The sequence below is a fragment of the Marmota flaviventris genome, chromosome 9 (assembly GCF_047511675.1).
Source record: "Marmota flaviventris isolate mMarFla1 chromosome 9, mMarFla1.hap1, whole genome shotgun sequence".
In the NCBI taxonomy this organism is placed as follows: Eukaryota; Metazoa; Chordata; class Mammalia; order Rodentia; family Sciuridae; genus Marmota; species Marmota flaviventris.
The window spans coordinates 82,046,831-82,071,336 of record NC_092506.1 but is presented as its reverse complement, the minus strand read 5'-3'; the positions used below and the strand labels follow the sequence as shown (position 1 = coordinate 82,071,336).

The 24,506-nt window shown below is 38.7% G+C and overlaps 1 protein-coding gene, 1 long non-coding RNA gene and 1 pseudogene across 2 annotated transcripts in view; 1 reads left to right on the top strand and 2 right to left on the bottom strand.

Moving 5' to 3' along the window:
• Positions 1-24,506, top strand: part of LOC114105030 (uncharacterized) — a 132,366-nt gene that overhangs the window by 26,784 nt on the left and 81,076 nt on the right. The gene's annotated exons all lie outside the window — the stretch shown is intronic.
• On the bottom strand, positions 1,920-8,642 carry LOC114083527 (lysine-specific demethylase 4D-like; annotated as a pseudogene).
• On the bottom strand, positions 11,772-13,712 carry LOC139706927 (lysine-specific demethylase 4D-like). The gene has a single exon (XM_071616893.1). It carries the CDS (start codon positions 13,710-13,712, stop codon positions 11,772-11,774), a length of 1,941 nt encoding a protein of 646 aa, XP_071472994.1.

Sequence of the window (24,506 nt, the reverse complement as noted above, 5' to 3'; positions counted from 1 at the left end):
AATTCAGGGGATAATTCCATCCAATGAAGGTTGAGGGGGGACTGCACTCCAAGGTCAGGGTCAGTGATTGGGCCCCCGGGGTCAGTGGTTAGTCACACCCCCACACGGACGGGTTCTCTCATCAGGAAAGGGCCGGGAATATTCCGACACAGCCAGAAGCCTCAGACCCTTAACGGGAGTCGCCCAGTCACGTGTCAGGATGGCTTCCCACAATGCTATATTTTTGTCATATGTGCAAGACGTTTGCCTAACATTTTCCTTCCACATCAAACTCTAGCTATGACTGTATCTGATCTCCCCCCTCAAATTGGCCCCACCTCCAGCATTTCTCCACCCAGTTATCTAGAAATGAACTGCCCCTTCCTTTCTCACCTGCTGCACAGGAAAAGCAACCACAATGTCATGGCCATAACTGATTTTCCCTTTCTTAGGCCTACCATGTGTGAGCCTTTAGATTTGATGAAGATTTATTTTTTGTAAAAATATTTTTACGTTTTTTCATGACTAGAAAAAAATGCCATTATTGTAAAACTTAGATTCTGAATACCCCTTTCCACAGATGATGTGGTACTGTTGATAAGCACAAAACGCCTAAGTCCCAGGGTCTGCTCTGGATATAGATAAAGTTGAGAGCTACATATATGAAAACACTATCCTAAAAAACATTAATTACAGTAACAACATTCACGCACCACCACCAATTCTAACTTGAGATATTCCAGTAAGATTATAAAGTATCATTCAAGAACTAAATACTGGATTCAGGTGTTTCTGCACCAAGGAAATGAAATATTTCTTTATTGATAATTCAGTCAAGAAATAATAGTGGAGAGAGATATGAATGAAAGAACAATTTTATTCAATCAGCCTCGATACAATTCCAATGTTGCCAGATTATTCATGGCTCCAAATTGTTATTTTCTCATTGCTAGTGCACCTCACTTTGTTATGTCACTATTATTAGGGACAGGCCTAGGCCAAAATTGTCACTTGATTGGGAAGTTCTATGGTTCTGAGGATTGAGGGAAGAGGCACAGCCACATTTGGCAGCATATCCAATAGCCACAGTCAGAAGTTTCAGGCCATTGACTGATGGCAAATAATTCAGAATTCATAGATTTAAGTCCATCTAGCTTTAACCCCAGTATATCAGAAAGGGGTGCCACAGACACTGGAAACCTCATTTGGGGACAGTATTCTATAGGCATAAATGATCAATTGCTACAACCTTAATTAGGTTCAGAGTGGGGGTGTGGTTCCCATAAGCACTCCTTGAAAAATCTCTAAGGTCAGAATATTGGGAACAGTTAGTCAAACACTGCCAGGGAGATTTCCCATGCTGTTGTCCAGGGACAGCAAGTACTTGCAAGGGTACATCAGATTATAAGCATCCAGAAGTCCCCAAGATTTTAAAATGGAGGCACAGGAGCAGCCAGAAGCCCTTCCATGATGCTGCCATCAGGGCTCAGAAGTGCAGGCATGTGCACCAAACCACCCTCCTCAGATAGGGGTTGAGCTGAGGAGCCCAGAACTATGCTCTTTTTTGCCCACCAATAGGAACCTCTTGGGTGAAGTCTGGAGTCAGCTTCTTAGTTTAAAGTTTCCCAAAGTCATCCACCACTCACACATTGCCAGGTAATGGGAGAAGGACTGGGCCACACAGACTCAAGAATGACCATGGGGGACAGAGATGGGGGGTTCTTGGGAACTCTGGGAGCAGCATCTCTGGGCTGGGCAGCAAGCACTTCTGTAGGCCACAAAGACAGGCTTCTGTACCTGGTACTTCTGGACACATGGGCAGAGGAGGGAGTGGGGGCAAGGACAAGTCCCAAGCTAGGCCACAGCCATCCCCCCCACTCCGTCTCCATACAGACCCAGGAGAGGGTCAAGTGGATCAAGTCTCTGATGAACCCAGGTGATCAGTTCTCTTTGACCCACAAAATGAGTTCCGTGTTGTCCACTACAGCCCTGTCTTGTCCACATTTCCACAGCTCATAGCACTCAGGTTGTAGGATGCTCACAAAGGTGTCCATGGAGAAGCTGACCCTGGCCTCCCCACAGCTGCACTGAGACACCACTTTGCCATAATCAATCCACCACAGAGTGGCGAAATTGATGGCCTCCGCACAGTTGAAGCCAGGGTTGAAGCCAGCATGGTAGCCATAGGGAAATGTCACCATGAACTCGCCAGCCTCTTGAGTCGGCGGTTGAAGGAAATGCCATTCTCATGGAGGACTGTGGGCGAGATGAGGGCCACCTTGTGCCTCAGGAAGGCCTCACAGCCCTGGGAACTGCCCGGGAAAAGCTCCCTGGCCAGGCGCTCCAGGCGCTGCCCGTGTTCAGGGGGCACCGCGTACCACCTTTTGGGCTCCCCAAAGTGCAAGTAGTTGATGCTGTAAAGGTCCATGTCCTCCGTGTGCCATGCAAAAGTGGTCTTCCACATGCCAAAGTACAGGTAGGGCGTGTTGACACCCTCAATGACAACTCCACATTCCTGTTCCAACAGGTCCTGAATGGTTCCCAAGTGCCCCAGGTTCCACTCTTTAGTGTTCTCATCAAATTAGGAGCCACTGATGTCAGCACCATAAATTGGTGAGTCATAGAGGCGGCTCTTCCAGTAGTTTCTCTCCAGATCTTCAAAATTCAGGTGTGGGGGAGTTCTATACTTTTCACTGTCTGCCAGGAGGTGATACTCTCCCACCATCATGGCTTATTTGTGTGTGTGTGTGTGGTATTGAGTGAACATACCTGCCTTCCCACAGACCACCTGGACCCAGGTGGGTATATTCCAGCACACAGAGAAAGTTTCCTGTTGGCAGCTGCCATCCACAGAAAGCCCAGGTTAGGAACACCCTGGCTATACACCTGAATTCTGCTCTAATATAATCAGCACCCACTTAATGTAATCACAGAGCTAGGTTCCTAATTTGACATCTCATTTAATCCATACCCATCCACTCTCCCCCTTTTTAATCCAGTCTAATCAAATCAAGAGGTTGAAAAGGCAAACAAAGATTACCAAAAAAAAAAAAAAAAAAAACAGTTGGGATAAAAATATCAATACAAAATAGATTTATAAGATCAAAGAGAGACATGTTATTGCTATTGGAAAAAACAAACAAACAACAACAAAAAAAAACCTCACTAGGAACACATTGCAGCAAATAACTTCACGCTCCTAACCACCCAGAGCTGAGATACAGAAACACAAGACTGAGCATTATAAGGTAAAACTAACACATCATGCAAAGGGCTTTTTTAAAAGACCAATATAACATAGACGAACATTAACAATGCTATAAAAGTTTGAGCAACAGACTTAACTTTGATCATCTAAACTGCAACAACCACAAAGCGAATGGAAAATGCTTTTCAATGCATAGAAACCATTTACAAAAACTTACCCAAACTACAAAATAAATATTAATTAAATTCCACAGAATTAATATATTGGACATAATCTTGACCACAATAAAGTAAAATTTAAAGTGAACAATAAAAACACAGAGCAAAACCATATTTATTTGAAAATTAATATCTAGGTTTCTAAAACCTATTGATTTTTAGGTTCAATACAAACAGCTAGCAAAAGCAAAGTAAAACCATACAAAACAGGACATTGCTAAAGAAAATGAGATATTGGGGCTGGGGCTGTAGTTCAGTGGCAGAGCACTTGCCTAGCATGTGTGAGGTACTAGGTTCAACACTTAGTACCACATAAAAATGAAACAAATAAAATAAAGATATTCTATCCATCTATAAGTATTAAAAATGCTTAAAAAGAGAAAATGAGATATAAAAATGGCAGAATGACAAACAAAAGGAAAAGTTTATTAAAAAGTAGAAATAATTAATAAATCTGAAATGTGATTATTTTAAATAAAAATAAAATAAAGTACTAGTAACATTAATCAAAAAAGTTTCCAGCCAGCTATGGTGGTGCATGCCCATAATTTAACCTACTGGGGAGGCTGAGACAAGAAAATCACAAGTTCGAGGTCAGACTCAAGGTCAGCCTGGGCAAAACCCTGTCACAAAATGAAAAATAAATAAATGAAAAGAGCTGATGTATAGTTCAGTGGTAAAGCACTTGCTTACATGTATGAAGATCTACGTTTTTGTTTTTTTAATTTCCTTTGTAGTTGTACACGGACAGAATGCCTTTATTTGTTTATTTTATGTGGTGCTAAAGATCAAACCAGTGCCTCACACATGCTAAGTAAGTTTTCTGTCACTGAGCTACAGTCCCAGCCTGAGGATCTAGGTTTGATCCCCAGGACCTGCTCCTTAAATAAAAGGAAAACATTAAAAAAAAAAGTTACAAAAAAGTGGCAGGAAATACATGGAATGAACCTCCATTGTCTTATGATGCTGAAAATAAGGATGTGCTAAATACAAACAAAAACACTGGGGTCTGTTAAAGGGCGTATAACACCATTCCTAATGGTCAACTCTCAATGAAACTGAGCAAGCAATGAAATAAAAATAGTATTGTAGTATAATCCAAAGTATAAAACAAGTTCACACTGATTTAAATAAATGGTTGAATAAATTTAAAAATTGGAGAGAAAATACAATTTTTTCCTGTAGAAGAATTTTAATAAATTATATAAACAAAAATTTGGCCCAGTTTTTAAAACGTTATAGAACTTTACATACAAAGAATAGTAGTTATATATTTAAATATGCTTTATGTATAATTTTTTGACACTGATATTGCTCCACGTAGCTGTACTTTATTCCAGTTTCTTTCTATAAGGTATTCAATTGTATGACTATTTCTGCTATTGATGAGCATTTGAATTCTTTCAACTTTTCGCCTCTTACAATTACCCTGATCATTTTTGGACTTCGTACACTGTGTACAGGTGTTCATGTGGACTCATATTAATGAATGGATCTCTTGGTCATAGAACATGAATGCAAACTATCATTCAAACTGCTTTTCAACAATTTTTTACCAAATTACCCACCCACTAGCTCTGTATGAGGGTGCTCATTGCTCTACACCTCTGCAAATCATAGGTAAATATCAGGAATCTGGGTTCTATTTTTTGTACAGTTATCTCTTAGTATCTGGGGTGTAGGGAACTGGTTCCAGGAACTCCCTGAAGATATGGACATCCATGAATGCCGATGTCCTTATAAACAATGGTGAAGTATTTGCATATAACTTACATGTGTCCTCTGATATACTTCAAATCATGTCTAGATTATTTATAATACCTAATACAATGTAAATGCAATGGCGGAAGTTGTTATACTCTATTGTTTAGGGAGTGTCAAGAGTAAATGTCTATATATGTTCAATACAGATTTAATTTTTTAAAAATATTTTTATTCCATGATTGCTTGAATCCATAGAGGCAGTGGAACCCATGAATACAGAGAGTCAACTGTAATAGCTCTTTATGTATGTGATAATATAGCTTTTTGTTGGATATGAGTATTACAATATCTATTCACACTCCTTAGTTTGTCTTTACCCTCCTGTATCATGCCTTTTGGTGAACGGAAGTCCCTCATCACTTATAATCGAAATATTACTAAAAATAGCTAAAATAACTGGTGTGGTGGTTTCACACCTGTAATTCCAGCAACTGGGGAGGCTGAGGCTGGAAGATTGCAAGTTTGAGGCCAGCCTTGATGTAACTCAGTGGTAGAGCATCCCTCAGTTCAATCCTCCCTAGTATCAAATCACACCTACTAGCTCTGTATGAGGGTGCTCATTGCTCTTCACCTCTGAAAATCCTAGGTAAAAATCCTAGTGTTCAGCTGTCAGACAAAGGCATAGTGGTATCCCATTAAGGTCTGTTTCCCTGAAAACTAATGAGAGTACATAAAAAAAGAACATATGTGTTATTTGGTGACTTTCAAATGCCAGACACTATTTAATTTACTCTTCAAAAAATCATTGACTTAATCCTCACAATAACTTACAAGGAAAATCTTATAAACTCTATTTTCAGGTGAGGAAATAGAGTCATGGAGACATTAAGTGACATGATATTCAAATAAGATATCAGATATTCAAAAAAGAATCTCAAAGTTGATTTCTCTTAAAAAAAACACTGACTTTTTTTTTGCTGGGGATGTGGCTCAATTGGTAGCGTGCTCACCTGGCATGCGCGGGGCTCTGGGTTCGATCCTTCAGCACCAAATAAAAATTAAAAAAAAAATAAATAAAGATGTTGTGTCCACCGAAAACTAAAAAATAAATATTAAAAAATTCTCTCTCTCTCTTTTAAAAAAAGTGACTTTTAACTTATCAAACTGTGACATTTGAGTTTAAGTGGACAAATACATGTATGTACAAAATAGACAGGCCAGGGTCTTAGTCTGTTTTGTGTTGCTGTTACCAATGCCTTGTCCCTAGTGCAAATTTAATAAGGAAGATACAGGTTTAAGAAAAAGGAAAAAGGTTTATTGCTTTGCTAGCAAAGGGAAGGCATAGGGGACTCCTGTCCCAGAGACTGTGATTCTGCCCATAAGGGGTCAAAGAAGGTTCTTCAAGAAGCTATTCAAGGGCTACATTCTAGGCGTGCCCTGACAGGGGATCCCAGGTTTGCCCTGATGGGTACTGAAATTTATTTGCTAATTTTGAAGATAGTCACTTTCTAGGTCTTCTGGTTCCCTCTCCTTCCTGTCGTGGGCCTGTGCTGAAAGACAGATAATTTGGCCTGGGATGGGAAAGGATCATCTAGTTTTCTGCTCGCAGGAAAGGGAGGGTGAGAGGGAGAAGAGGAAAAGAAAAACATGTGCAATTAAAAATAAGCCTCCCTGGCAGAGCAGCAAGGGCTATATTCAAAGCATGAAACGGACCACTATTACAATGGTACAATAAAATTCCTGAGGCTTGATAATTTTTGAAGAAGTTTGTTCAGCTCACAGTTCTAAAGGTTCAAGACTATGGAGCTTGGTCTGGCCTGTAATTCCAGTGGCTTCGCAGGCTGAATCAGGAGGATCACAAGTTCAAATCCAGTCTAAGCAATTTAGCAAGGCCCTAAGCAATTTAGCAAGACCTTGTCTCTAAACAAAATATGAAAAAGAGCTGGGTATGTGCTTAGTGGTTAAGCACACCTGGGTTCAATCCCTGGTACCAGAGAAAGAGAGAACATGGGTGCGTGAAGGAGAAAATGAATTAGTGTCCTAAAATGAAGTCAGGCACAGTGCCACATGCCTGTAAACCAGCTTCTCAGGAGACTGAGGTAGGAGGATCACGATTTCTAGCCAAGACTGGACAACTTAGTGAGATCCTGTCACAAAAATATAAATAAAATGATCTGGGAGGTATAGCTCAGTGGCAAAGAACCCCTAGGTTCCATCCTTAGTACTGTAAAAAATAATAATAACTTTAAAAAATGACAACAGATTGATTTTTTAAAAATAGTCAACTCAAAAACGTAAGCAAAGTCCTAGAACAGACAATCCAAAACAGAAGAAATCCAAAGGGCCAAGATATATGTGGAGATGTTTAAGATCACTAATAATTGGAGAAATGCATGAGACAGTACTTTTTACTGACATAGGAAAAATTAATAGGTGTGATGATACAGAGTACTAATGGAGATAGAAATTGAAAACCAAACTAGCTGTCCCCAGAAATCTTGAAAGTAAACATAAATACAACTCATCAAACTTATTTCTGAGTATGAAGACATTCAGTGAAGTACTGTATGAGGTAGCTAAGTTGTGCAAGTAGCTGGGCATGGTGGCGCACACTTGTAATCCTGGTGGTTTAGGAGGCCCAAGCAGAAGGATTACAAGTTCAGAGTACCCTCAGTAACTTAGTGAGACCCTAAGCAACTTAGAGAGACCCTCTCTCAAAATGAGGACTTGGCTCCATGATTCAGGGCCACTGGTTTCAATCCATAGAACAACAAAAAAATGATGGGAAAGTAATCCATTTGTCCAACAGCAGAGGAAGAGATAGAATGAAAATTGCCCATTGACTCTTGAAGTTGCCGGGATCTGTGTGTGTAGCAGTAGGGTTAGATTTTGTACACTGAGGATTCTAAAACGATGACACAGTGGAGAAGAAGTTGGTGAAACATAAATGACATACTACTTTTGTGTGCAGACTTATGGTTATAACCGTGAAGATACGCAGAACTCATTATTTCTTAGAAGAGAAGAAAACCCTAAAAGTAGAGAGAACAAAGAGAGTTCTACACTTATCTGTATATAAGTTTTTTAAATCAATTTCTCTTGATCTTACAAAATAGAATATAAGAAAAACTTATTGAACATGGACAAACAGGTAATGAGTGTTGTAGTCAGCTTTTTCACTGCTGTGACTAAATGATCTGAACAGAACAATTCTAGAAAAGGAAAAGTATATTTGAGGGCTCACGGTTTCAGAGGTCTTAGTCCATAGAAGGCGGGCTCCATTCCTCAGGGCTCAAGGTAAGGCTGAACATCATAGTGGAAAAGTGTGGCAGAGGGAAGCAGCTCACATCATGGTGATCAGAAGCAGAGAGAGACTCCACTCTCCAGATTCAGATGTATACTCCAAAGCCACTGCATTTTCCTACAAGCACACCCCACCTGCTCTGGATACAGTCAGAACCTTGGCGACCTGTGAGAGCACAAGTGGGGAGCACTACACAGTCCAGCCCACACCTTGCAATGGGATCCCACATGCTTGAGTGTGTGAAGCTTGGGAAGAGCTTCCTGGCACTGTACAGCCTCCTGTCCACCACACCCAGAAAAGCCACATGGAATCTAGAGAGACTACCAGTAAGAGTAAGACATGGAGCATATCTATATCCAGGCTGTACTAATGAAGGGAGGAATAAATGTGTTCCTCCAAAGCCTCAGACCCTAACAATGAGGAAATATGGAAAGAAACTGGAATTATAAACCTGTCACCTAGGATAAAACAGAACAGAACCATGAGTTCCCTGAAATGTTTAGATTTTCACGTGTGTAGAGTTGTTGAAGGGGAAGATCTGTAGCTTTCAGCAGACTCTCAATGCCCATCAGGAATGCCACAGTTCATTTTACATCTAAAATAATAACCTTAGGTATAATTTTTTAAATTAAGAAATAATTATATAAAAAGTAATATACTGTAGTCATTTAGTAAGAAATATGGTCAATACATGCATGATTTTAATAAAGAATAGGGAACTGAATCTAAAGGGTGATAAAAATGGCTTTAAATAAGGACTTTAAAAGATTTTTGTACATCAGTGCTCATGCAGCACTATTCACAACAGCCAAAAGTTGGGGAAAAAAAAACAAATTCCATCAATGGATGAATAGAAACACAAAATGTTGTGTACATACAGACTGGGACAGAGTCTAGTGTTGAAGAAGAAGAAAGTTCTGATACATGTTACAATGTGAATGAGCACATTATACTAAATGAAACAAACCAGATACCAAACAACACATACTGTATCATCCCACTTGTTGTAGGTGCCATAATAGTCAAATTAATACAGAAATGAAGAAGAATAATGGATTCTGGCAGCTGGAGCAGTGTGTAATATGAAGTACTGCCTAATGGGTAGAGTTCCACTTTGTGGAGAGGAAAGGCTCTGCAGATGGATAGTGGTTGTGATGGTTGTATAATTAGAATGTCTTTTATAGTCACTAAAATTATTAAGAAAATAAATTATATGTTACATATACTTAACCACAAGAAAAATATTTTGATATTTAATGAAAGAAAAAGTTTCATGGACATTCATAACTGCTTTACTTTCATTGCAAAGTGTGTTTAAAGAGTTCTTTAGTATTATGAAGAACCTTCTAGACAGTGGACATGATCAAAGCATGATATATTCATGTCGGGAGAGGTCAGAGTAAAACTCATTAATTTGCATAATTCATATATGTTAATAATTACAATTTGTTTTTTTTTTAAGTGACCTTTTTCTAGTCCAGGTCTGTAGCCCAATGGTAAAATGCTTGCCTCACATGTGTGAGGCACTGGATTGGATCCTCAGCACCACATAAAAATAAATAAAGATATTTTGTGTCCATCAACAAGTAGAAAAAAAGTACACACACACACACACACACACACACACACACACACACACCCTTCCTCTATATAGCTTTGGTCTCATTTTGTTAGTCTGATACTAAGATCCATGACTCCAGTGAGGTTTCTTTGTTTGTATTTTCCTTGGTACAGTTTTGCCAATTATATTTTTTTCTATCTACTTGGAATACTGTTTAGATATATCTCTTTCATACAATTTTGATATGAAGAATATATTTTAAGGGTTCCTCCTCTTTGTTTTGTGGGTACACATTAGAAATAACAAATTTCCTAAACACAATAATGTTACAAAACCTGCCTGGGGCCAGAACTACCAGACTCAATTGGTCAAAAGTTCTAGTTTCTTCAGGAGCAGTGGTTGGTGGTAGCCTGGGAAGCAGAGCATGTTATTCTTGTCAGGCTGTGAGGTGCTACTGGGCCTCACTTTGGCAGTGGCAAGATCCAGGGGAAGGCTAATTAAGGACAGACACCTGATGGAATTTGGGGATAAAGAAAAGAAGCTCACTTAGATTCTCTGCATCATCCAATGTTGACCCATGATTGTGGGGACTAGAAGCATATACCATAGAGGAGAAAACAAGGCCGTAAGAAATAAGAGTGAGGAATGGCATCTAGACCATGGTAGGGGCCACAGGCAGAGCCATGTTCAGGAGTGGTCTGAGAGTCCCTAAGAGATGCTACAGCTTCCTGTGGCAGCTTATAGGGTGGGGAGATCCACTTCCTAGGTCACAGTGAGCCCTAGTTGTTATAGTGGGAGAAAGCATCAGGCATCCTCAGAAATGTCAATTCTTGAAAGTAACAGGCAACAGGTACTAAGAGACAGGCCAGAATCGCTGTATGGCTGAGAACTTTTATGGTTCCTTCCAAGTTTCCTGAGTGGATTTGCCAGCATTTCATTACTATAATGAAATATGTGAGGCAGACTACTTGGCAAACATAAAAATTTATTTTGACTCATGATTTTGGAGAATGAAAGTCCAAACAGGATGATGCAGTCACCTGTAAGGGTGTCTACTGGCTGCATCATATGGTAGGGAGAGCGAGTATATATCTCTGTGTATATATGGTCTCTTTCCCTCTCCTTATAATATCACTAGGATTCTATCATGACAGCTGGACCCTAAGGACCTTATCTAAATTAATCACATTCTAAAGGTCCCAGACATAAACACCATACACAGATTAACTCTCCATACTCTTAAAACCATTAACATAAGATTCATTGTTTTAATCAGGTTTTTTATCACTGTGAACAAAAGACCCAGCAAGAACAACTTAGGAAACATTTATTTGGCTCAGGGTTTCATAGGTTCCATGGTTGGTCAGCTCCATAGCTCTGGGCCTCAGTGAGGCAGAACATTTCAGTGGAACAGTGTGGCAGAGAAAAGCAGCTCAGAACAAGGTAACCAGGAAGCAGAGAGAGAAAAATCAATACTCATCAAAAGCAAAATATAAACCCCAAAAGCCCCCAGTGATCTACTTTTCTCTAGCCACACCTTATGTGCCCACAGTTTTGACCCAGTTAATCCATATCACTATATTAATTCAATGATTAGGTCATACCTATTGTGATCTAATCATTTCTCTTATAGAAATTATTGCATTTTTTAACACTTGAGCTTTATTGGACACATCATAGGTAAACAATAGCACTCATACAGGACTAATTCTTCTGAATGAGTTCAGGGAGAAAATTTATATTTGAACCAAAACACTAGGATTAGGGGTCAAAGACACAGTCACATTTACAATATACTCAGTAGCCAAGATTAACAGCACCCATTGGTGGCCAAGGTTTCTCCAAAGTCAAAGGATCAAATCCCTCTAGTGGCAAGAAGATCCTGGAGACCTCCGCTGGATCCAGAATCTTAGAGGAATAAGAGTGGTCTAAGCCTACAACTTCAGCAGGTGTCATGCAGTCCCCAGTAGCATCCTTGGCAACTCTTAAAGGTGGAATGAAATCAGGAGGAGTCAGTGGGACAATTTCAGGGAGATTCAGCGTGAAGTTATCCAGAGATTGCAAGCATGGGCCAGGGTGCATTGGTTCGTCAGGATCCAGTGGGGGACCCAAGGGTTGAAGATCAGGGGCACAGCAACATCCAGAAGTCTTGGCAGGAAAATAGGGCCCAGCTCTCACAGATACAGAATCGCTCATCAAAGCTCTATCCTCAAGCAAGGGCTGATGCTCAGAACCTGAAGCTGTGTTCCCTGTGGCCACCATTTGGAGTCTTTTGGTCTGTGTCAAGACAGTAGGCTCAAGAGCCTCCAATTCCCAAGAACAAAGACGATTGACAGGTTTGGTTCGCGCCCGGATCCTTCCAGACCTTGGGAAGCAGCCCTTAACTGTAGCCCTGGGCTGCATATAACCATTTGGGGATGACATGCTACAAGACGCAGGACATATTGGGGTGCAGCCACAGCTTCTACGGCCTGTGGCTACAGGACATTTGAGGCATCTTTTTCCCTGGCCTCGGAGGTGTCTCAGTCTAGGCACCAGTCTCCCAGGAACCTGTTTCTGTTTTGCTGATTCGGTGGGCTTGGTGTGGTCCAGAGCTGCTGGGTCTTGCCAGACTGGGAAATGTCTCAAGCTGGGGGACTCTTTCCTACGTGAAAGGACGTCCCTCCAGGTGGTCATCGCCTGTCTACCAGGCGCTGTAGGCTCAGTGTGGTCCACTACCGCCCTGTCTTGCCCGCATTTCCACAGCTCATAGCGCTCGGGTTGCAGGATGCGCACAAAGGGGTCCATGGAGAAGCTGACCCTGAACTTCCCACAGCTGCAATGAGACGCTACTTTGCCATAATCAATCCACCTCGGAGTGGCGAAATTGATGGCTTCCGCACAGTTGAAGCCATGGTTGAAGCCAGCATGGTAGCCATAGGGAAATGTCACCATGAACTCACCAGCCTCTTGAGTCACGCGGTTGAAGGGAATGCCATTCTCCTTGAGGACTGTGGGCGAGATGAGGGCCACCTTGTGCCTCAGGAAAGCCTCACAGCCCTGGGAACTGCCCGGGAAAAGGTCCCTGGCCAGGCGCTCCAGGCGCTGCCCATGTTCAGGGGGCACCGCGTACCACGTTTTGGGCTCCCCAAAGTGCAAGTAGTTGATGCTGTAAAGGTCCATGTCCTCCGTGTGCCATGCAAAAGTGGCCTTCCACATGCCAAAGTACAGGTAGGGCGTGTTGACACCCTCAATGACAACTCCACATTCCTGTTCCAACAGGTCCAGAATGGTTCCCAGGTGTCCCAGGTTCCACTCCTTAGTGTTCTCATCAAATAAGGAGCCACTGATGTCCGCACCATAAATTGGTGAGTCATACAGGCGGCTCTTCCAGTACTTTCTCTCCAGATCTTCAAAATTCAGGTGAAGGGGAGTTCTATACTTTTCACTGTCTGCCAGGAGGTGATACTCTCCCACTGTCATGGCTTTCTTCTTTTTGTGGTATTGAGTGAACATACCTGCCTTCCCAGAGACCACCTGCTGCAGGGGAGTGGCTATTAAGATGTCACTGACATCATCATAGGACTGCCTGGCTCTCCATTCCTTGGGTGGAATTACCTTGGCCAGGCCAGCTCTGTGTGCCCCTTGGGATTCCATGTAGGCAATATAATTGTTGAAATCTGAGAATTCTTCCATGGTTGGGTGGAATGTCATAATGGTGGAACTACTTGTCTGGGTACCAGAGTGAGCAGACTTCATGGTGCAATATTTTCGGCAACAGATTCTACAACCTTAGATGTATTATAGATTCCTGAGAATGTTTGGTTATTATTTCTTCTCCTTGTCTTCTTCCTCCTTCTTTTCTTTCCTTCCTTCTTACTCCCTCCTTCCTTTCTTCTGTTAAGTATGTTTGTTTACCTATGAAGCAGTAACCCAGTCTTGAGCCTCCAATTCAATGATATATCGTTTCCAGCTTTGCTGGTTCACCAAAAGTACTCTATTCTGATCAGCGGATAGTTTACTCAGATAAAATATAGTATTTTCCAGTGGAGTAGGTACCACAATCTAAGAACTGGCTCAGCCTGCAGCTCAGCGAGTTTCCCTTTGTTGGGTCTGTAAGGAATGATAATGATCAAATTATACTTATATTGTGAGCAGGTACAAATATGTAACAAATGCAACTATTATAGCAGAGCATTGTGGCCCACTCGTGTAATCCCAGCAACTTGGGAGGCTGAGTAGAAGGATCACAATTTCGAGGCCCGCCTCAGCAACTTAGGAAGATGCCTGAACAACTTCGAGAGACCCTGTCTCAAAATAAAAAATGAAAAGAGCCTGGAAATGTAGCTCAGTGATAAAGCACCCCTAGGTTCAATTTCTAGCACCCCCTCGAAATTAAATCCAACAATCAAGTGGAATTTTAATGTAGCTATAAAAATATTGGGGGAAAAAGCTAATCCCCAAACCCTATACTCATATCATTTTGTAAGTAGATTCTCTTACTTTCTTTTCTATAATCTTTTTAGAATGATTTGGGTTTATGAGGCCATTAGCATAACCTTGATGCCAAAACCAGAACAAGCCCCACTGGAAATCCCATAGGTCAACTTTTTCTAATGGCAAACTTACAAAAATATTAAAAAAGAAATAAATGAAATCTTTAATGTAGCTGGGTATTAAAAGAATAATACACCACAAAGGTTTTGTTGTTTTATTTGTTTAGATATTTTAAAATTAACCTTTTAAACTTTGGATACTTAAGGCTTTAGAGGGAAACCCCAATTTTTCACTATATAGCTTTGTACAAAACTTGAGTTATGTAAGATTTAAATGAAAATATACTATCAAGAAAAAATAAACAAATAGAAGGTTAATCCTACTTCATGGTTTTCAGGATGATTTAAAAATCCAGCAGTGTAATGGAAAGCAGTATGGAGATTCCTCAGAAAACGTGGAATGGAACCACCATTTGACCCAGCTATCCCACTCCTTGGTCTATACCCAGAGGACTTGAAATCAGCATACTATAGTGATGCAGGCACATCAATGTTTATAGCAGCTCAATTCACAATAGCTAAGCTGTGGAAGCAACCTAGATGACATTCAACAGATGAATGGATAAAGAAACTTGGTATATATACACACACTAAAATATTACTCAGCATTAAGAGGATAAAATTATGGCATTTGCAGGTACATGGATGGACTGGAGAGTAACATGCTAAATGAAATAAGCCAAACAAACAACACAAAGGCCAAATGTTCTCTGTGATAAGCAGATGCTGGTCCATAATTAGGAGTGGGGGTAGTGAAGAATAAAGGAAGTTTAAATTGGGCAGAGGGGAGTGCAGAGAGAGGAGGGGGTGTGGGGTGGGAAAAGTGGTGAATGGACATTATTATTCTATATACATGTATGATTACACTACCCGTGTGACTCTACATCATGTTCAGCCAGAGGAAAAAGTTGTGTTCCATTTGTATACAATATGTCAAAATGCATACTACTGTCATGTATAGCTAATTAGAACAAATTTAAAAGTAAAAAATAAAAAGAAATAGTACATATTAAGAAAAAAATCCAGTAGTGTAACTGTTTACACAAATAGTTGAAAAAAGGATATTATTTCATGAGAAATAAAATTAAAATAACTTAATCTCTAATAATTATTTGAATATGCGTTATGTATGTTTTAACTCTTAATTTTTAAAAAGAGGTAGAAATTCCCTTCATGAAGAATACTTTGTAGCAGATTTCAAACAGAAAGTAATCAGAAGAGCCAAAGATGGTCACTATATCTTAGACAAGGGAACAACCCAATAAAAATATAAAACAATAGTAAATATTCATGTCCCAGATGTCAACCCACCCAATTACATGGAAAAAAAGATACCCCATGATATTAAATCCCACATAGACCCACCCCAACATCATAATAGTGAGTGCTTTCAGTATATCTTTATCACCAATAAACAGGACATCAAAAACATAGTCAATTAAGATATCTCCAACCTAAATAATATTATAAATTTAATTAACCTAATGGACATCTATAGAATATTCCACCACAAAACAGCTAAATTTACCTTCTTCTCAGCTGTACATGGCACTTTTTCCAAAATAGTTCATATTCTAGGCCACAAAGTAAATTTTAACAAATACAAAAAAATCAATATAACCCCACGTATCCTATTAGATCATGATGGAATGAAGCTAGAAATCAAGAGCAAGAAAAATAATAAAAACTGCATAATCAGATGGAGCTTGCACAAAACTCTTTTAAATGAAGAAGGGATAGAATTAAAAATGAGGATAGAAATCAAGAAATTCTCAGCAACACATGAAAATAAATAAATAAAATAAAAGTCCATCTACAACAAAAAATATTTTTTAAAAAATGCACGAGAACAGAGATATAAAATATCAAAATCTCTAAGACAGTATGAAAGCAGTTCTAAGAGGAAAATTTGTAGCATTGAGTGCCTACATTAAAAAATTAGAGAGGGCTAGGGATATAGCTCATTGGTAGAGTGCCTGCCTGGCATGCATGAGGTCCTGGGTTTGATTCCTAGTGCCACAAAAAGAAAAAAAAAATAAGAGATCTTCCAAATAAATAACCTTATATTCCAGCTCAAGGTCTTAGAAAAAGAAGACCAAACTAACCTCAAGCCAGTAGAAGACAGGATAACTAAGATCAGAGTCAAAATCAATTAAATTGAGTATAAGAAAACTGCAGAGGATTAACACAACAAAGAGTTGGTTCTGTGAAAAGATGAGTAAGATGAACAAACCCTTAGCCAAATTAAGCAAAAGAAAGGGTGGGAAGGTGCAAATCAACAAGATCAGAGATGGAAAAGGAGATATTACCACAAACTCTTCTGAAATCCATGTTCTGATTATCAGAACCTATTTTGAAAATTTTTACTCCAAGGAACTGGGAAATTTGGAACACATTGACAAATTTCATATGCTGCCCACATTGAATCAGGAAAATGAAGAAAACCAAAACAGACCAATATTAAGCAATAAAATTGAAACAGCACATAGAAGACTACAAAAAAAGAAAAGAAAAGAAAAGGGGCTGGGGTTGTGGCTCAGTGGTAGAGCACTTGCCTAGCATGTGTGAGGCACTGAGTTTGATTCTCAGCACTGCATATAAATAAATGAATAAAATGAAGTTTCATCAACTTTTTTAATTAAAAAAGAAAGAAAGAAAAGCCTAGGATATGATAGATTCTCATCTGAGTCCTAGCAGACTCTTTATCAGGCTTTCTCAAATTATTATATGAATATGAAAGGGAGAGAACACTCAAAAATACATTTGATGAAGCCAGTATAACCTTGATACCAAAACCAGAGAAATATGCATCAAGGAAAGAAAACTACAACCAATAGCCTTGATGAACATAGAGGCAAAAATCCTTACTAAAATATTAGCAAGCTGCATTCAACAACACATCAAAAAATAATACTCCACGATCAAGTGGGTTTCTTCCCAAGGAAGCAAGTTTGGTTCAACATATGCAAATCAATAAATGTAATTCACCTCTTAAACATAATTCAGGACAAAAATCACATGATCATCTCAATTGACCCAGAAAAGGCCTTTGATGAAATTCAACACCCATTCATGTTAAAAACTTTGGAGAAGCTTGGGATTGAAGGAACTTACACTCAACATCATAAAGGCCATTTTAAAAAATATGTTTTAGTTAAAAATGGACCTTTATTTATTTTTTATTTATTTATATGCAGTGCTGAGAATCAAATCCAGTGCCTCATATATGCTAGGCAAGCGCTCTACTACTGCCACAACCCCAGCCCAAAGACCATTTATGACAAACCCAAAGCCAACATCATACTAAATGGAAGAAAAACTGAAAGAATTTCCTCTAAAATCAGGAAAGATACAAGCCTGTCCACTCTCACCATTCTTACTCAATACAGCCCTGGAAACATTAATCAGAGCAATCAGGCAAGAAAAGGAAATCAAAGGGAGACAAACAGGAAAAGAAGAAATCAAACAATCTCTGTTTGCTGACCATATGATCATATATCTACAAGACCCAAAATAACTCAACTAGAAGACTCCTAGAGCTTATAAATAAATTTAGCAAAGTAGCAGGATACAAACTCAGCACCCACAAATCAATAGCTTTCCTATACTACAACAGTAATTCATCTGAGGAAGAAATCAAGAAAACCATTTCATTCACAATAGCCTCCCTCACCCCCCCAAAAAGAAAACTTAAGGACATAAAAGAGCACTACAATGAAAATCATAGAACACTGAAGAAAGAAACTAAAGAAGACCTTAGAAGATGGAAAGACAACCCATGGATAGGCAGAATCAAAATTGTCCAAATGTCCATACTACCAAAAGCAATATACACATTCAGTGCAATCCCCATCAAAATACTAATGACATTCTTCACAGAATTAGAAAACAACAATTCTTAAATTCATTTGGAAGAATAAGAGACCCAGAACAGCCAAAGCAATACTAAGCAAGAAAAGTGAAGAAGGAGGCACCACAATGCCTGATTTGGAATTTTACTACAGAGATGTAGTGATAAAAACAGCATGGTATTGGTGTGAAAATAGACAGGAAGACCAATGACACAGAATAAAAGACACAGAGACAAATCCATACACTTCGAGCTGTCTGATATTTGACAAAGGTGCTAAAAATGTATTTTGAAAGACGGCCTTTTTAACAAATGATGCTGGGAAAACTAGAAATGTAGAAAAATTAAACTAGAACCCTCTCTTTCATCCGGTACAAAACTCAAATCAAAATGGATCAGACTTAGGAATTAGTCCAGAAACTTTACAAGAAGAAAACATAGAGTCAACACTTCATTTTGTATTTGCTGGCACTGACTTCCTTAACAAGATTCCAAAGCACAAGAAATAAAACCAAGAATCTAAGTGGGATGACATCAAACTAAAGGTTTTCTGCCTAACAGAGGAAATGATTAAGAGCATGAAGAGAGAACCTACAGAATGGGAGAAAATCTTGGCTATCTATTCCTTTGATGAGGTATTAATATGTAGAATATACAAAGAACTCAAAAAACTTAACACCAAAAAATAACTCAATCAATAAACGGGAAAAAAAAAAAAAAAAAAAAACAACTAAACAGAAACTTCTCAAAAGAAGAAACACAATGACCAACAAATGTATGGGGAAAAAATGTTCAACATCTCTAGCACTTAGGGAAATGCAAATCAAACCTACACTAATATTTCATCTCACTCCAGGCAAAATAAAAATGATCAAGAATGTGAACAATAATAAATGCTGGCAAGGTTGTGGGGGGAAAAGAACGCTTATACATGGTTGGTGGGACTGCATACTAGGACAACCACTCTGTAAATCAGAAAGGAGATTCATCAAATAATTAGGGATGAACCACCATATGACTCCCACTCCTTTGTATTTTCCCAAAAGATCTAAAATCAGCATAATATAGTGACATAGCCACATCAATGTTTATAGCAGTACAATTCACAATAGCTAAAAATGGAATCAACCAAAATGACTGTCAATAGATTAATGAATTAAGAAATTGTGGTGTATACATGCAATGGAGTTCTAGTCAGCCATGAAAAAAGAATGGAATTATGGCATTTCCAGCAAATGAATGGAAATGGAGAATATCATGCTAAGTGAAATAGGCCAGACTCAGAAACTTCAAGGTTAAATGTTTTCTCTCATTTGTGAAGGCTAGAGTAAAATAAAAGGAAGGGGGGAGGGAAGGATAACATAAAGAACCAATCAAATAGAAATTAATAGAGGAGCAAAAGGAAGTCTAGACGATTAGAAGAAGAATGGGAGAGGGGAGGGGGGATGGGAGGGTAAAGTCAGGGAGAAGAGGGAGGTCATGTACTGACATAGATTTCCATGCATCTTGGAGATTGTCTGGATGAACCCAATAACTATGTATAAATATAAAGCTCTATTTTTTTAAAAAAAGAGTATTTTTTTGTAAAACAGTAAGCAGGTAAACAGTCACAAAACATGTACTTACTTATACAGGCCCAATAATCATTATTTTTAATAGCATTCTAATTAAAATTCAATCACTGCTTAGGATTAAGAAAAAAAGTTATTAGAAACAATGCGCTCAGCAAAGTTTTTAGATTCAAGGTCAGCATATAGAAATCTATAGCATTCTGCACACCAGTTACTAATCAATTACAAAATGGAATAACAAAAACTCTTCACTTCTCTTTTTTTTTTTTTTTTATTTGATGCTGGATAATGAAGCCAGGTTCATAAATGTTCCAAACACATGCTCTACCACTGAACCTCACCCCTGTCCTGATTTCAAGTTTTTTAACAAGAAAAACTCAAGTTTCCAATGAAAAAATATAGACTGTAGGTGCATGCAATCCCAGATATTCCAAAGGCTGAGACAGGAGGACTGCAAGTTCAAACCCAGTTCAGCAACTTAGCAAGGCCCTAGCAACTTAGAAAGACCCTGTCTCAAAATAAAAATTTTAAAAGGACTGGGGATGTGTCTCAGTGGTTAAGTGACTCTGGGTTCAATCCCTGGTACCCAAAATAAAAAGAACAGAAATGACATGCACTTAATATTTTCTCACTGTATGAATAAAGAAGATGATTTTTTAAAACCAGGAAGTACTTTCTAAAGTAAAATTCATCATTTTAATATTTTATTACTTAAGGAAATGTGAAACACAAGAGTGTTTACTTTCTGCTACTTCCAAATGATGGTATCTCTATCTCAGAAAGAAGAGAAATAAAGCAACTTACCTTCCACCAACAAAATCTGAATTTCCTACAGACATACTCCAGGACCCAGAGGAACATTTCCTCTTTGTAGCTACACATTAAACAAAACACAAGTACCAAGGATCCTGGAGTCCTACCTGAGCGATGTTTTAATCTTATTAGCTCCCAACTAATATAATCACAGAGTTAGGCTCTGGTTTGACATCCCACTTAATATATACCCACCCCTTTAAAAAATATCATTAATCAATCTTAAAGCTAGGAGTTTGAAACATGAGATGATGGAAAAATATAATTCAGACAAATATTAAGCAAAAGAAACCTGGGGTAGCAATATCAATAGCAAATGTATTTATAAGATCAAAGAAAGAGCTGGGTGAGGTGGCACATGCCTATAATCCTAGGGGCTGAGGGAAGTTTGAAACAGGAGGACCTTGATTTCAAAGCCAGCCTCAGCAACAGTGAGACGCTAAGCAGCTCAGTGAGACCTTGTATCTAAATAAAATACAAAACAAATCTGGGGATGTGGCTCACTGGCTGAGTGCCCCTGGGCTCATCCTCTGGTAGCTCCCACCACCAAAAAAAAAAAAAAAAAAAAAAAAAAAAAAAAGGATCAAAGAAGAACTTTAAAAAATAATAAAAAAAAGAACTAGGAATATATACAGTGATGAAATTTATGCACCTAACACAGTGCTGAGTCACAGAAAACCAGACTGAAAGTGATAAATTAAAGGAAAAAATCATCAGTGATGCTGGGAATTTTTTGTTTTGGTTTGGATTTTTTGTTTTTTCTAACACATTCCTCTGAATCCTATGCAGAGTAGACAATAAAGTGAATTGTGCTATAAAAATGTTTAAAAAACAAACCTAACAACTTCAAACATAGCCAACCACAAATACATGACAATTGGAAAATCCTTTTCAATAAACATAAAACAATTATAAGTACATACCAATTACAGGCCTACAAAATAAATATCAATTAAAATTTCATGCAATAATATATTAGGCATCCTCAAAAACAATGAAATAAAACTGAAATCAACAATAAAAGTAATGAACCCAACCATATTTATTTGAAAATTAGTATCTGTATTTTTAAATATTCACTCATCTTTATGTATACTCAGTTAAACAAACCAAACAATATAAAATTACACAAAGGAAAATGAAAGTTAAAAATAATGATAGAATGATAAATAAACAAAAGGGAAAACAAACCGATACAAAAGTTGAGATGGTTAATAAAACTGAAATCAGACAACTTAAGAAAATAAATTAACTATCTAGAACTGAGCAGAAAATATATCCAATGAAAGAGGAGCATCCTGTATTGATGGAAAATAAAAATATGCTAAATACAAACAAAAGCATTGAAGGGAGAATCCAAAGAGAAACAGAAACCATTGGAAATGGCTCTCAATGACCAGAGTTCAAATGAGTTGACCAATTTAAAGCAATTTTTTTGGGGGGGTTAGTAATGGGAATTGAACCCAGACGCACATAATCAATGAGCCACATCTGAAGCCCTTATTACTTTTTATTTTGAGACAGGGTCTCCCTAAGTTGCTTAGGGTCTTATGAAGTGGCTGACTTTGAACTGCTATCCTCCTTCCCGAGCCCAAACTGAGGGAAATCAAATCTACTATATGAATGAACAAAGGTTTTTAATTATCAAGAACTCACCAATTTTGTCCTTTAATTGTAACAAATGTCCCACACAAATGCAAGATGTTAATATTAAGGGGAGTTGCTGGGCATGGTGGCACACATCTATAATCCCATTGACTCCCTCAGCCTCCTGAGTTGCTGGGATTACAGGTGTGTACCACCACTTCAAGCTAAAATCCTATACAATTACAGCCAAGGTACAAAATAAATATCTCTATCTTCATATAGATATACATAAATGATAGAATAAATTGAGAAAAATGGGAGAGAAGAGACAAATTTCTCCTGCAAAAGAATTCAAATAAATTCCACAGAAGCTCTGCCCTGAAGAAGAGAGCATTGTCCCTGTCCTTACTCTTGTCCTTGAACAGTGACTTCCTTCCAGAGGTGCATATGGCTAGCAGGGGAAGGGGTGGGGAGTGCATGATAGTAACTCCACAGTGGAGAAATCTGACAACCACTATTTTGGCCAGGTCAATGTGGAGTCCTGAGTCATGATGATAATGTGTACCCTGGAAATGATACAATATGATAAAAAGGGCAGAAACACAGCTACCCCCATTGGATCATGGGAAAGACATCAGAGTCCAATCAAGGGGCATCCTACAGTGTGTCAGACTAGCTCTCCCCCAAATCCTCAAGTTTCTGTATAAATGTTTCCTTAAGACCAGGGAGAGCCTGAGAAACTGTCAGGGCCAAGAGAGAGCTAAGGAAGGTGAAAACTAGATGTCATTTGGTGCTTTCATCGGGATGCTGCAATAGAAAACAGACTCTAGGCTCAAGAATAGGGAGATATGTTAGGCAAGGATTCTATACTGAGCTACATCCCCAGCACAAACCCCAGGGAAATCTACTATATGAATGAACAAAGGTTTTTAATTATCAAGAACTCACTGATTTTGGTTCTTTATTTGTAACAAATATACCACAGGAATACAAGATGTTACTATTAAGGGGAGTTGCTGGGTAGGGTAGTTTACACCTATAATCCCTCCTGTAACTCCCAGAGCTGAGATAGGAGGTTCCCAAGTCCTGGAAGTCAGGGTTGGCTTGTGAAAAGCTGTTAAACATCATGCTAAAGCTGAAATACCAACGCTCACTCTAAGCTCTCCCTATTCAGAGCATCTCATAAATAAATCATTTGGTCTTATGACTTTCTGATTTTAGTATTCCCTCCAAGCAGGAGTTGTTTTTTTTTTTTTAAGTGAGAGAGAGAGAGAGAGAATTTTTAATATTTATTTTTTAGTTTTCGGAGGACACAACGTCTTTATTTGTATGTGGTGCTGAGGATCGAACCCAGCACTGCGCGCATTCCAGGCGAACACCCTACCGCTTGAGCCACATCCCCAGCCCCCCAAGAAGGAGTTTTAACATTGTTGTATACTATTAAAGATAGTCTGCCATGTCCTGCCCACAGTACCAATTTTATAAAACACAAAATATCTTTAACAGCCAGGCATGATGGCACACACCTATAATCCAAGCAGTTTAGGAAGCTGAGGCAGGATGATTGCAAGTTTAAAGCCAATCTCACCAATTTGGCATGGCCCTAAGCAACTTAGCAAGACCTGTCTCTAAATGAAAAAAAGGGGGGGGGGGGCTGGGGAGGTAGCTTAGGGGGTAAATGACACTGGATTCAATCCCTGGTACCAAAAATAAATTAAATGTCTTTAATAAAATTAGATACAATTAAAAAGGAAACTCAAAGAATTAATCTTAAAAATTCTTTTTTAAATCAGGGCATAAAATGAACCATAAACAATAAAAAACCTAACACCTAATATAGATGACAACAAAAAAGAAAAAAATGATTTCTTTGAAAAGACTACGAAATAAATCACAGTGATAAAATAGGAGACACTGCCATAAATTTATCAGAGGTCCTTGGTTTTAAAAGTATTGTTGAATCTTAGGAACAACATGGTGGTAACATTTCCACAAAAGTAAAATATCCAAGAAGGCCCACCAGAGAAACAGAGTGACCTACCTTCCCCAGCAAATTCTAGATCCAGGTGGAGACACTCCAGCACACAGAGAAGGCTTCCTCTGCACACCTACTGTCCACAAGAAGCCCAGACCCTGAGGACCTGGTTTTATACCTGAGCTCTGCTCTAATCCTATC

Bases quoted from the DNA above. Each gene is read 5' to 3' on its own strand.
- LOC139706927 (XM_071616893.1), bottom strand. From the start codon at position 13,712: ATGAAGTCTGCTCACTCTGGTACCCAGACAAGTAGTTCCACCATTATG.